At 38.0% G+C, this 15,402-nt stretch overlaps 1 protein-coding gene across 1 annotated transcript in view; it reads left to right on the plus strand.

Moving 5' to 3' along the window:
* Nucleotides 1–15,402, plus strand: part of LOC137401519 (cell death abnormality protein 1-like) — a 46,255-nt gene that overhangs the window by 17,172 nt on the left and 13,681 nt on the right. The window contains exons 10-19 of the mRNA XM_068087909.1: nt 1,505–1,717; nt 2,673–2,826; nt 3,100–3,272; nt 4,612–4,737; nt 5,628–5,840; nt 6,051–6,184; nt 7,745–7,877; nt 10,017–10,241; nt 11,026–11,183; nt 14,118–14,325. Of these exons, the coding sequence (XP_067944010.1) occupies nt 1,505–1,717; nt 2,673–2,826; nt 3,100–3,272; nt 4,612–4,737; nt 5,628–5,840; nt 6,051–6,184; nt 7,745–7,877; nt 10,017–10,241; nt 11,026–11,183; nt 14,118–14,325 (1,737 nt within the window). The remainder of the gene's footprint in view (nt 1–1,504; nt 1,718–2,672; nt 2,827–3,099; nt 3,273–4,611; nt 4,738–5,627; nt 5,841–6,050; nt 6,185–7,744; nt 7,878–10,016; nt 10,242–11,025; nt 11,184–14,117; nt 14,326–15,402) is intronic.

Raw genomic sequence — 15,402 nt, forward strand, 5'->3', positions numbered from 1 at the left:
TTAGTTCCGGCATGCCTGGGAAGTCTTGGCACGCTTGACCTTCGCTAGGGTGCTTTGGTTTGAAGTTCTTGGCTTAGGCTATCCGGAGTTTGTGCTCATTTTTAGTTTAATGAAACTTACTGGGTTCTTATAAGCTGGTTGAGGTTAGTCGTTGAACAGTTGAATTTATTTGTATGGAGTTATTGCCTCTCCTATAGTTTGTTTTTGGTGTTTTTTGTTTGGCCACTCTCAGAATTTACCTTAGGTGTTTTTTCTCCACTAAAGCGTTTTGTCTTTTAAATTCTATGCTGGTCTAAAGTTCACTGTTTAATCAGGAGATGATAATCCTAAAGAGGTGATGGTGTTGCGGGTGATTTGTCGGAAATGTTAAACATTTTTATCCTGGGGTACTATGGATAGGTTGGTTTATATTGCTGAGCTCCATGTATTACATGACAGTTTACCAATGCATTACGTAAGCTCATGTCATTCTCAAGAGCTACAGCTGATTTTTAGGAGTGTGTCTAAAAGAATGAACTGCCATTTGTTATGTTTGTTGCGTTGCGATTCTGAGTGAGTATTTTTATTAGATTCTTGAAGATTTCAGATTTGATGTCCACTTTTATGACACAAAAAGAATAGTTTACCGATTAGTCAGGTAGGTTTACTGTAGAAAAGTGATACTTTTAAAAGAGATGACCTTCTTCATAGAGTGAGAAATTTCACTGCTGTTTGTACCAATGTGTATCTGTTGAAGCAAGGAATATTAGTATGTAATATTGACTTCATGTTCGCTGATGATATTGCCAAAATATGGCAAAGTATGTACACAGAAAGTATGTAGGTTACTTACAATGTATATACTTACAACGCATGTACTTACAACGTATGTACTTACAACGTATGTACTTACAATGTATGTACTTACAACGTATGTACTTACAACGTATGTACTTACAATGTATGTACTTACAACGAATGTACTTACAACGTATGTACTTACAATGTATGTTCTTACAATGTATGTACTTACATTGTAAGTACATACATTGTATGTACATACAATTTATGTACTTACAACATATTCAAAGGCTTTAAAGTTAATTGGCGGTGAGCTCAGTCTCACCTGAGATTTCTCCTTTTCCATTACATGTAGATAGTGAGGCTTGTTCTCTCGAACCAGACTGTTTGGAAACTTTTAGCGATTTTGAAGGCTCAGAGCGGTAGGTTTAAACGAAACAGGCACTACACATACATGCTGACTAACAGACAGACACACACAATATGGCAAACTGGTGTTTAGTAATATAGACGATGGATGAGTGTTGTAGGCCCTTTTATACCTAATACTGTCTCGAGCAAGTCTTTGAGTTCAGTATGTTTTTCTTGTAAGTGGCGCAGTATGTATAACCATATTACGTTGCGTTTAACGTTTATCAAAGTTAAGAATGAGCTGCAAGTAATCAGTCTTCACTTGATGAAGTCACGTGTAAGCAACTTAAGATAAGGTCTCCTTTATTCGCAGGCCTCTGTAGAATCTCATGCTCGGGGAGTGATCTATCCATTACCTACTGTCCTTCTCATCTCTTCTGCGACTTTTCTACTGAACTGTGTCAGACAACTAATGGCACCATCTGCCTTTCTCCTAGCGACTGCACCAACACACAGTACTGTCATGGCCAACTCTGCAAGAACGGTGTCAAGATTGGCACTAGCTGCCTATCTCACAGCGACTGCGGTAGGCATATCATCATCTCGCCAGCATTTTGTTACAAACACAACAAATATTGTATTGTTGTGTTTGTTATTATATTCCGAACTGTGCTGTGTTTTTATCAAACACAGCACAGTTTGGAAAGCAGCTCAGTGGCATTTGATTACAAGTGGTCAAAAGTCGGTCGAATCGGACTCTATTCGTTTCTTTTCTCTCATACTACTCTGATGTTTTTCCTTGACTGCTGTTACTACTGATACTACTAGTATACCTTGACTGTTGCCACCACTAATACTACTAGTATACCTTGACTGTTGTCACTACTAATACTACTAGGATACCTTGACTGTTGTTACTACTAATACTACTAGTATACCTTGACTGTTGTCACTACTAATACTACTAGGATACCTTGACTGTTGTTACTACTAATACTACTAGTATACCTTGACTTTTGTTACTACTAATACTACTAGTATACCTTGACTGTTGTTACTACTAATACTACTAGGATACCTTGACTGTTGTTACTACTAATACTACTAGTATACCTTGACTGTTGTTACTACTAATACTACTAGTATACCTTGACTGTTGTTACTACTGATACCACTAGTATACCTTGACTGTTGTTACTACTGATGCTACTAGTATACCTTAACTGTTGTTACTACTAATACTACTAGTATACCTTGACTGTTGTTACTACTAATACTACTAGTATACCCTGACTGTTGTTACGACTAATACTACTAGTATACCTTGACTGTTGTTACTACTAATACTACTAGTATACCTTGACTGTTGTTACTACTGATACTACTAGTATACCTTGACTGTTGTTACTACTAATACTACTAGTATACCTTGACTGTTGTTACTACTAATACTACTAGTATACCTTGACTGCTGTTACTACTAATACTACTGGTGTACTTTGACTGCTGCTACTGTTATAGTACAAACTGTTATTACGCAGGTGTAGAAGAGTATTGTGTTGACAGCAAATGTGACTGTCTCCATGGATACGATGGTGAATGTGTGGACTACCCTGTGTCCTGTACCTCTGATGTAGGCGCATCTGCCTGCGCTGACAGGCTGCCAGGTTCAGAGTGTGACCCAGTCAGAAACTGGTAAGCGTGTAGTTCTGAACACAGTTTGCAGTTTTTATCAAAGCTAATTTGTTAATTCTTGCAGTACTTTAGTAAAACATTCATGATTTCTGGAGTAGATTTTACTTTTTGTAGATTATAAACCTGGAATTGTCACCTGTCATTTGTACAGCAGGCCTGTGGCTAGCCAATACAATTATTTCTGACAAAGTTGGAGTAATGCAATGTTATTGTCATAGCAAGTTTTTTCAAGAAGAATGCAGGTTCTAATCACAGAGGTCTTACCATTTTCAGGTGTATTTGCGAGCTCCCTGATTATCAGAGGCTTGGGGACAGGTGTGCTTCCCCCATACTAGAAACTTGTATAGCCAGCTGTGAACCTGGCTATGAGTGCCGAGGGAAGAGATGTTACCAGTTATGCGCTGCAGAAAACTCAGACTGCCCAGCAGGACTGACATGTGTTAATGGTAGACTTTATTTTGTTCTTTCTAGACTACTCCTTTAATTCTTCCGCTACCACATTAAATTCTGACCGAATGATTATTCTGCCCGAATCAATTCAAACGTTGTTTCGAAAAACCGATATACTATTAGTATTTAAGCAATACCTCAAGAATCAAAACTGATATCGTTTTACTGTAAAATGCATCTTATTCAGAAAAAAATTCTATACAAGATAGGTATAACAGTGTTTAGGGAATCTCACACTCACAAGCTTTCTGACGGTTTCTTGCGCTGAACTAGCCTGTCTTGACAAACTGTTGTTTTTGCGTAGTTGTCCCCTCGTCGAGCGGCGAGCAACAACAGCTTGTCACAAGACGTACTGCACCTGATGCATCAGCTGCACTTATAAGGAGTTGTTCTCCTCCGTCTACGCAGCTCGGCTGCGATGTTATTCCGGTCACTCCATTGGTAATCATAACGGACTTCACGCAAAAATTTATGTAGAAAAATTAAGAAAAGAACGTTTAACTGGCGACCCCTCTCTGCAGTAAACTTTATTAGAATTTGAGAACTTAGGCAACAACATCGACTGTCGTTATTTGTGCGCTCAGTCAGTTTTATTTCTATTTTTGTATCAGTCAGTTTTATTTGTTCTTATGGATTTTATTTTGAGTTTATTTTATTCTTAAGTTCTACTAAAGTTTATCACAAAAACTGGTCTTTGGTTAAACGTTGTAATCTTGTTTTTTTCTACATAAATTTTTGCGTGAAATCCGTTATGATGACCAATGGAGCGACTGACATAACATCGCGGCCAAGCCGCGTAGACGGAAGATAACAACTCCCTATAAGTGCAGCTGATGCATCAGGTGCAGTACGTCTTGTGACAAGCTGTTGTTGCTCGCCGCTCGACGGTGGGACAACTACATAAAAACAACAGCTTGTCAAGACAGGCTAGCGCTGAACAAACGCGGTGTGTTTTTTATTGCCGTGACAATTTTCTATTGATTGCATGTGATTGGCCCCAACGTTGTTTCATTGGAGACAAAATTTGATTGGTGTAGCTAATGTGTGGGCTTCATAATTAAAAGAAAAGTGAAACCCTGTTGATAAGCCGATACATCGGCTTACAGTCTGTACTTATATTACAGTGCAAGCCGATACATCGGCTTGCGGTAGCGAAAAAGTTAACTGGTATGATAAAGGTTTTAATGGCATGGCTTACAAGGTTTGATTAAATCATGAATCACAAATCCAAAACATTGAACATATCAGAAGATAAGTGGATTCAGTATTATCTTAAGACTTTGATTTAACCTTTGACCTGTTTAACCTTTAACCTACTCCCTTTTTGTGTTACAGGATACTGCGATTACGAATGTTCTAAAGACAGCAACTGTAATCTGCAGCAGAAGTGTGAGTGTGGAATGTGTGTGCATATCTGCAGCTCGAATTCTGATTGCCTGACTGGCCAGCGTTGTCATGATGGTAAGACAACTCCGTAAAGTTGTGTTACACCAGGCTATTGTTTTGAGCCAAACACCTATATATGCCGGAAGCTTTTCATATCTTGTACTTTTTTGGTTTTTATAACAACTCATTTTAATGAGTTATCAAACTGGCTCAAGTGTAATGGCAGTTCATCGTTCACTTTCACACAGATTCTCGGCTCTGATCGTGACCTCCCTAAACATTGTATATTATGGTATTTCATATTGTGGTATTATTATATTGTCTTATTTTGTAGCATAAAATCTCACATTTAATTCTTATGTTGGAAAAATAAAATTTTAAAGGTGTCGGTTTCCTGAGCAGCGCTTTAAGAGTTTAACACAGAGAAACTTAAGCCTGGGTCCCATATACGCCGCAAAGCACCGGCGAAAGCACCTGAACCTACACGCTGGGAACTGCCGAGTACCACCGGTAGTTGTCGGCGGTCAATGCAAGAGTTGTGTGCTGTTCAAATTTCGCAAAGAGCCGCAGGCAAAACCTTCTCGAAATGCACTGTACAGGTGAAAGTCAGCATTATCGAAACGAAATGGCGAGCGAACATGTTTTATGCGGTTATTACCGATGCGGCTTTATGTGAACAGTATCCGCCTAGCATCGCAAGCGTTTTGCTGCGCAAGATTACTGCCGGGGTCTCGTAATCGATATAGAAACCAGGCTTGAAGGAAAATTGTGGAAGATATTTTTCTTGCTGCGCTCAAGTTGTAAAGCTATATGACTACAGGAGAACAAGTCATACAATAATTAGGGTTACATCTGACAATGAGTCTTGCATTATCGCTTTGTGACATGTAACTATAGTTGGTGTAAATTGTAATTTTCCTGAGACTTAAGGTTTCGATATGATATAATGCTGGCATTTTGCGCAGGTGTCTGTAGAGAGGTGTGTTCATCAACCGGTCTTGGCAGTCCTTGTAGACCCAACTACCAAGCTCTGTGTACGAGGGATGCCGATTGCCCCCCAACAGGTTTCTGTTTCAACTCGTACTGTCAAGATGGCTGCACTCGGGGTGATGTGCAATGCTCCACCTTCGGTTTCTCATGTCAAGATGATGTCTGTCTTAAGATCTGTGACAGTGAAGGTAAGGCATGCCCTGTGACCATTTATGTGCCTTGTGATCATCTACACATAGCAATAAATACAACATTAGTGCCATAAGTTTTCCATTGTCACCCCTATCTGTATACTACTGAAATATTTCCGATTTTTACAGCTACCCACAAGTATTTGTTAGTATTGCCCATCTTAGGTTACTTCACTCATTGTGTGTTACCAATCTGATTTTTTGTAGTTTCATGTCTCCTATTGGATAGTCAAGTTGAGACTGGCTGTGGCTGTCCTAACGCTGGAATATCATACGATGATTGTCTTCTCTACAGCCCTTTCTGTCCTCCAACCAGATTCCTTCCCGATGGATTCACACTGGTTAGTTATTAAAAGGCTTCAGCTAGCTTGTAAGCAACAAATATTTTTTGAGATTCACCTGGTATCCTTGTTTTATTTTTAAACATCTTGTCATTATCTAAATGACATCGATGAGACAACACCATTAAGTGACATGACACCATTAAGTGACATGAGACCATTAAGTGACACAAGACACCATCAAGTGACACATGACACCATTAAGTGACACATGACACCATTAAGTGACACACGACACCATCAAATGACACATGACACTATCAAGTGACACATGACACCATCAAGTGGCACATGATACCATCAAGTGGCACATGACACCATTAAGTGACATGACACCATCAAGTGACACATGACACCATCAAGTGACACACGACACCATCAAGTGACACATGACTCCATCAAGTGACACATGACACCATCAAGTGACACATGACACCATCAAGTGACACTTTTTTAGTGGTTTATAGTAATTTGCTTGCTGTAGTTGTCAACAGGTAATACTAATATATTGTTAGCAATGGTCCTGCGCTAGTGTCAAGTATGAATACATGTTTTAATTAAAACTAACAATCATATCTTGTTCCACTGACATTCGATTATAGTCATTTCTCGACATAGGAGTTTAATCCGTTCTTGGACCGAGTTCGTATGTTAACGTTCTCGTATCTCGATGCAATAGTTCCTATATAAAATAACTAAATCCAGATCAATCATTTTGACTACTATGAACATACCACCTAAAACCAGGATATTTTTATGTTTTTAACTTGGTGTGTTTTGCCTCGCTTTTACTTTAGGTTTTTGCAGACTTTTTAAAAACTTTTTCCAAGCTGATTCTACGAGAAAGACCGAGCAATGATGTTCTCTAAAACTTTCTCTCACCTACTTGGCCATTTAGTGGATAACAAAAACCTCGATGCTCAAATACCTGCATCTTAAAGGTTTATTGTAACTAAATCCAGATCAATAATTTTGACTACTATGAACAAATCACTTAAAACCAGGATATTTTGCTGAAGAAATGTGTTTTTAATTATTGTAATTCAGTACTTACGCTCACCAAGTAACAAACACCTATTTAGTGGCTATGATCCGCAATGTAGCCAACAGCGGTGAGAGAGACTCGACAGCAATATGTTCAGTACAATATATTATATATTAAATATTAAAACTTTATAATGAAAGTTTTAAAATTTTACTAAGCGTAACATTAATTTAGACTTTAATTTTTTATTGTCTGTTTTTAACTCGGTGTTTTGCCTCACTTTTACTTTAGGTTTTTGCCGACTTTTTTAAAACTTTCCAAGCTGATTCTACGAAAAAGACGGAGCCATGGTGTTTCTCTCACCTACTTGGCCATTTAGTGGACAACAAAAACCTCGATGCTCAAATACTTGCATCTTAAAGGTTTTATGTATGCCCAGAATGCACATTCCCAGAATGCACAAACGCGCTCAAAATTGTGCTTTTATCTCGATTTTCTCATGTGCTCGAGGTATTCTGTATTCTGTTAGAAGTTAAATGAGACTAAATCTATAATTGATCATTCAATATTTGTAGACTAAAGTCGATAATGCCAGAGAATGCGATGAACTGATAAGTAACTCAGTGTGTGATGATGAAACTGGTCAGTGTGTCTGTCCGAGGGGCATGGTGCAGTATGGAGGTGCTGTCTGCCAGCTCGCTCTTAATGGTCAGTCACTTCCTATTCCTATTTTCATATAATGTGCATGCATAAACTGTAACTACCTATGAACTTTTCTCCATACCTAAAACTTTAACTTTTGGAGTTTCTCTCTCTTACAAGAATGTGCAATATCATCACTCTTATGCAATTACTGTACCATAATGCGCTCTTTAGTTTCACAGTATGCAACCATTTTGCTCATGTTTCTTAATGTAGGTTACAAGACTATAGTTTCTAAAATTTATAAGTGTTTTTTTAAATTTCATTTCGGTTAAACAAAATACAAAACTTTTTATGTCTAACTTGTATTCAATGTGAAAACATGAAATACAAGCTAGACTTTTAAAATAATTTTGTATTCGAAGTTTAAGTTTTTTTGCAAATTTGTTGTATTACCTTGTTATTAATTTGTCATTGTTATTGATTATTGCTCATTTTTTGGTCTTAATGGTCAGTCATTTATCTTTTCTACTTTGCATGCTCCTAAATCTACTCACTTACCACATTTCCTAGAATTACTTGTAGGAGTGTTTCATCTTTGTTTTACTTTGAATATTACTGCTTGTTTACTCTATACCCTTAGGGCGCAGGTACTGCAGAAATTATAATGACTTGATTTGGCACAAGTTTTATAATACGCTTTCATAATTTATTTAATCAATCTGCAAAATGATTCAGAGCTTTGAGGACCAGCAAGTAAATGTTTTAATTTTAGATATTATATATGCTAGATGAATACCTGAGTAAAAATAAAGTTTTTGTACAGAAAATTTATTTTTATTCAACATGTAACAATAGTTACCATTCTAACTATCAAACTTCGTATCATATGAGAAAAGTGTTTCGTGCCATTCAAATAAATTAGGAGAAAAAAAAACAACTAAGTTTTTAAACATCTGTTACTTTTAAATGTATCATGGAAAAATGTTTTGTTGAAATGAATTAAGAGAATGAATGAAACAACTGTAAAGGTATTTTAAGTTTAGCTGTTTTCGAATTTGGTTTTATTATAATTTATAACGAATAATGCTGAGATATATATCATATAACTCTTTTAGGCGTTGTGGTAGGGATTTTGGCGAATAGCATAAAATCACATGAAAATGAATAGCATTGGCATTTGTGTTATTTCGTTCTAATCAGTAAACCGGCTGCGAAATTCTAACTTACAGAGAACTTTTTGTTGATATCGTATGGTGGAAGAAATCTTATAAGAGGGGCATCGTAACCCGAGTGCATCGTAACCCGAGTGCATCGTAACCCGAGTGCATCGTAACCCGAGTGCATCGTAACCCGAGTGCATCGTAACCCGAGGGCACACTCTATTAATTAATAATAAAAGTGCACAATTAGCAATCATGAAAAAGATATACAGTATATGGTGAGAGCAATGGGTGTGATAAGACTTAGCCTTGTGGTTATCCGCTCTTGTTAGTTAAGCTACGAATTGAATGTTGTAAGTTCTAATCCATTACCTCTGTCTGATACTGTCTGACATATTAAGAAAACTGGTTTTGAAAAAATGTTGGAAAAAAAAAGTTGCTCAGCCCGAAGGAGAGTGCAAGATATAGGCAACATTAGTATCGCTTTATGTTTTTCGTTTAGACTTTGTTTTCCCAAAATTCTGCTAAGCTAATCAAAAAATACAAAGCAACTCTCCGTTTTGAAGGTCACTTCTAATAAAATATAAGGGAATGGTAGAAAAATAAAGCGCAATGGTGTTCAAACACAGATTACGGTATCTGTATATATAGAGTAGGCGGTACTACAACAAAAATAATCCATTCTGAGAACATTTACATCGTAAGGATTTTACGTATTATGAACAGTAAGTTACATGTAAATTGCCTAATATATTGCAAGTTCTACTCAAACTAACCATTTTTGCTCTTCAAAAATGGTGAGTTTGATAAGAACTCTGTTTGTTTTTGAGCTTTTAAGAGCTTGTAATCACATTTCCATATATTTGGCACCTACAACACAACAGAGTAAAACATGGTGAACCTTTTGATACCAAACATCTGTAATGTGAATTTTGTTGCAAGTCAACCTTTAACCAAATCTTAGACGTGTTATCATATTGCTATCATATTCTTGTTGAGTATTTTGTAATAGTAGCTGTGACATGTTAAATCTATTATTCAGGTTGCGACGAAGAGGTGCTGTGTGAGCTAGCGGACATCTGTCTGGAAGGCTACTGCTTCAAGAGATGCTCTAGAAGTTCTGACTGTCCTTCTAAAACTTACTGTTCCCAGACAGAGGGTGTGTGTCTTCTTCAATGTCTTACTGATGACCAGTGTCTGGGTTACCAAACCTGCCAAGAGGATGGATACTGTCTCAGCAATCCTGGATATGTACCAGTAGACAAAGGTAAGTAACAGCATGAGACCCTCTCATATAACTGGAGCTCTCTTGACTGGTTTGGTTATATTGTGACCAGACCTGTCAAGAGGATGGATACTGTCTCAGCAATCCTGGATATGTACCAGTAGACAAAGGTAAGTAACAGCATGAGACCCTCTCATATAACTGGAACTCTCTTGACTGGTTTGGTTATATTGTGACCAGACCTGTCAAGAGGATGGATACTGTCTCAGCAATCCTGGATATGTACCGGTAGACAAAGGTAAGTAACAGCATGAGACCCTCTCATATAACTGGAACTCTCTTGACTGGTTTGGTTATATTGTGACCAGACCTGTCAAGAGGATGGATACTGTCTCAGCAATCCTGGATATGTACCGGTAGACAAAGGTAAGTAACAGCGTGAGATCCTCTCAGATAGCTGGAGCTATCTTGGCAGGTCTGGTTACAAAGTAACCAGACCTGCCAACATGCTAGGCGTTGGTCAACATCTTATGGAAATTTAAGAATAAGAGAAGATACATGATAACTAGTAGTTAATGTACTGCATGTTTAAGTCAGCAGACGTAGCTAACTAATAAACCAAGGACGGATTGACTAAAGCTGTCATTAATGTTTGAACCTACACACAGTTTTAACCAATTAAATTTTGGCATGTTTCAAGATTGTCTCTTGATCAGTACTCTTTTATATATCGTCATAATTGATATTTCATCTGCTAGCCTTGTCAGTAAAAGCTGAGTAGAATAAATCCAAAGGGTCCTTAGCACAGCTGTATGTTATTTTGCAGCTCAAGATCCTCAGTGTGTTAGAGAAGGGGACAGGTACAAATGCCCTAAAGACCTCTTTGAGAATTGTGTAGATGGTGAGTGTGAATGTCTGGATGGAATGCAGCGGTCTACGGTGAATCTCGAGTGTGAGCTAAAAATAGACACCGTCTGTCTCAAGGTGAGTTCTCTTCCCATCCTTCAGTTGGTCTGAATTGACTATTTTATCAGATATTGTTATAAAACAATAGGATGTGGTTCAACTGTTACGTTTGTATGTGAGTTACAGAGCTGTGTTAGCTAGTTATTTCAGGACCAACCTTAATCTTACGCACAGCAGCTTATGACTGACTCAAGATTGCTCTGTGTTATAATTGCTTTAGTCACGGTAACTGCATGGTACCGGTCTCTTGTAAACTGCTCAGAGATAAGCTGAACTGACTTCCAAAGTTTACTGTTCTTAGTTGGGTTACACGATTTTAGGGTTTCTAGCAATAATATACCTACTTAAGCTCGCAACTCGGACTTCAGTTTCCTGGACTTTCAACGGCCCAAACAACGTCTCGGGTTCAGACGATTGCCCGATGCGGTCGTGTCTGTCTGAAGAATAACAACTTCAACCGACGGGTGGCTCTCACGTAGTGCTGCACGATGGCACGATATAATTCGATATGACGATATATTTCAGTGGATGATTGTATGTTTTGTCAGTTGTCAAGTCGATATGAATATCGAAGCCGATATTTTATCGAAATATTGGCTGATTTTATTTTGCAAAAATGGAGTTGTCTATTCTCCTTATTGTGAAGAGGGGACAACTCCTGTTTTTCAACCAATATTAACCAGTTTTTCTCATCGTTCATATTAAAGTCTAACACAACATCTCGAAAGAAGACAACTCCAATGTTCGGTATTTTTCGATATTCGGTATATTTTGAGACTAAATAATTGAATGTACATGCAAAGATATCGTGCAGCACTACTCTCACGACATGATGCAAGCGATGCCTGCGCACGAGTTTTCACCGATATTTCACTCGATTAGCCAGTTTTAGTTTTGCAGTACTCAATTTTCAATGTTCAGACTTCTCTAATGTCTGAACATGGCTGAGTCTGTAACAGTTTGAATAAACGAGCAGGGTTGGCATAGTATTTTCCATGGTGGTTATTACCGCCGGTTTATACCGGTTTTTACTGCCCCGGGAAAAACTCATTTTTGTCCAAAACTGGGAAAAAGCGGAAAAAACTTAAAAAAACTTTCTTTTGGACAAGTTGATTAATGCTCAAGCAAAGAATAACAATACATATACCATTAGCTGTCATAGAGCTTCTTTATGACTCTTTAACGGTACACAGACTAAGAAAGCGCATAACCTTTATACTTGGTTTATTTATTAAATATTGAATGAAAAGACCAGATCACAAGATAATATTCGTTTATTTACATACATTAAATAGTAATATTAAATGAAAAGCAAAATTGATATGTGTGAAACATGACAGTAAGCATATTACAACAATTAGAAAATAATTGAAAAACAAAAACATGAAGATAATGCCAAGTAGTCGAGACCGGTGAACTGAACAAACGGATTAGAGTATTGAGAATCGATTGTCCAAGAAAAGTTAATCCTCGTATTTGGCTGAATCATACCATAAAGAAATTGTTTTTAGGTTTTGGTACCAAGCTACCAGTTTGGACGTTTTCCCCACTCCAAGCTTGTTGCGCAGCCTGGTTTGCGCTAAGGAAAAAGTGCTAAACAATACACGTCAAAACATTTCTATCATATTATTTGAATGTAAAAGGCTCATCGTTATTTAACGTTGGCCCGTATCTTGGGTGTTGATTTGTTCTAATTTTTCCCACTTTTGAACACTATTTTAATTTCATTGCCATTAATTGATATAAATATGGAGTCACACAACTAATTGTTTAGTCCAATTTTTCATTTTTATTAATTTTCACTTTTTTGCAAAATATTTGGATAAAAAATTCTGGCGGTATAATATTTCCCAGTTGTTCCCGGTTTTTTCCAGTTTTTACCAGTTTTTTTCCCAGTTTTTACCAGTTTTTCCCCGCTGCCCCGGGAAAAACAGTTTTTCCCGGGAAAAATGCCAACCCTGTAAACGAGGGCTATCTGTATTTTACATTTATTTCATTTACACCATTCATTTGTTTATCACACGTTTTTGTATTGTTGTTTGGTGTCCTTTCATAGTAAGGAACCTATGAAAAGTTTAGTTAACCTATTTGAGCTATTATTTTGGTTCATGCAGTACGCCGAAAGTACGCTAAAAGATTGACCTCAATAGCTCAATGTTAACATACTGTAGTATAGAGGTAAATGTTAACCTACTGTACAGTAGTATAGAGGTAAATGTTAACATACTGTAGTATAGAGGTAAATGTTAACATACTGTAGTATAGAAGTAAATGTTAACATACTGTAGTATAGAGGTAAATGTTAAAATACTGTAGTTTAGAGGTAAATGTTAACATACTGTAGTATAGATGTAAATGTTAGCATACTGTAGTATAGAGGTAAATGTTAACATACTGTAGTATAGAGGTAAATGTTAAATAACTCTTCATAATCTGTTATGAGGATATCCAGTCATCCATAACTTGTAGTAAGGGTGTCCAACCCTCCACAACTTGTGGTGAGGATATCCGATCCTCCACAACTTGTGGTTTGGGCATCCAGCCATCCACAACCTGGGGTGAGGATATTCGGTCTTCCACAACCTGTGGTATGGGTATCCAACCCTCCACAACCTGAGGTTTAGGTATCCAGCCATCCACAACCTGTGGTGAGGATATCCGGTCCTCCACAACCTGTGGTAAGGGTATCCAGTCCTCTGCAACCTGTGGTGAGGATACCTATAGATCCTTCTATAACCTGTGGTGTAAGGGAATCCACCCTTTTCTAACCTGTTGCTAAGGTATCATGTCTCCAGCAAACAGAAGGACAATGTGTTTGTTTTGAAGCACATAAATTTGTTCTTGCTTGTCTGTTAAGGGATCCTTTAGAATTACCCCATCCGGCAAGCAGACTAACATTGTTGAAGTCTTTAACAGGTTTCCACTATTGTGAGTGCTGCCAATTTATTACAGTGCGATCCATGCCTAGACGGAAGTGTGCCCTGTGCTGATGCCAACATGTACTGCAACATCGTTAGACTGTGCATTTGTAAAAAAGGCTTCAAACTGGATGATTCTGGAGAGGTCTGTGTAAAGGATGATGAACCAGTTTCTGAGATCGACTGCCGCACGGATGCTGACTGTGTTCGACTGCCAAACAGCTACTGCAACTCTAACCGAGGTCTGTTCTGTATAACTTAGTGGTAGATACTGTAACTCTGACCGAGGTCTGTGCTGTATAACTTAATGGTAGATACTGCAACTCTGACCGAGGTCTGTGCTGTATAACTTAATGGTAGATACTGCAACTCTGACCGAGGTCTGTACTGTGTAATTTAGTGGTGGATACTGCAACTCTGACTGAGGTCTGTTCTGTATAACTTAGTGGTAGATACTGTAACTTTGAGGTCTGTACTGTATAACTTAGTGGTAGATACTGCAACTCTGACCGAGGTCTGTACTGTATAATTTAGTGGTAGATACTGCAACTCTGACCGAGGTCTGTACTGTATAACTTAGTGGTAGATACTGCAACTCTGATCGAGGTCTGTACTGTATAACTTAGTGGTAGATACTGCAACTCTGACCGAGGTCTGTACTGTATAATTTAATGGTAGATACTGCAACTCTGACCGAGGTCTGTACTGTATAACTTAGTGGTAGATACTGCAACTCTGATCGAGGTCTGTACTGTATAACTTAGTGGTAGATACTGCAACTCTGATCGAGGTCTGTACTGTATAACTTAGTGGTAGATACTGCAACTCTGATCGAGGTCTGTACTGTATAACTTAGTGGTAGATACTGCAACTCTGACCGAGGTCTGTACTGTATAATTTAGTGGTAGATACTGCAACTCTGACCGAGGTCTGTACTGTATAACTTAGTGGTAGATACTGCAACTCTGATCGAGGTCTGTACTGTATAACTTAGTGGTAGATACTGCAACTCTGACCGAGGTCTGTACTGTATAACTTAGTGGTAGATACTGCAACTCTGATCGAGGTCTGTACTGTATAACTTAGTGGTAGATACTGCAACTCTGATCGAGGTCTGTACTGTATAACTTAGTGGTAGATACTGCAACTCTGACCGAGGTCTGTACTGTATAATTTAGTGGTAGATACTGCAACTCTGACCGAGGTCTGTACTGTATAACTTAGTGGTAGATACTGCAACTCTGATCGAGGTCTGTACTGTATAACTTAGTGGTAGATACTGCAACTCTGACCGAGGTCTGTACTGTATAATTTAATGG

The sequence above is a fragment of the Watersipora subatra genome, chromosome 8, assembly GCF_963576615.1.
Source record: "Watersipora subatra chromosome 8, tzWatSuba1.1, whole genome shotgun sequence".
NCBI lineage: Eukaryota > Metazoa > Bryozoa > Gymnolaemata > Cheilostomatida > Watersiporidae > Watersipora > Watersipora subatra.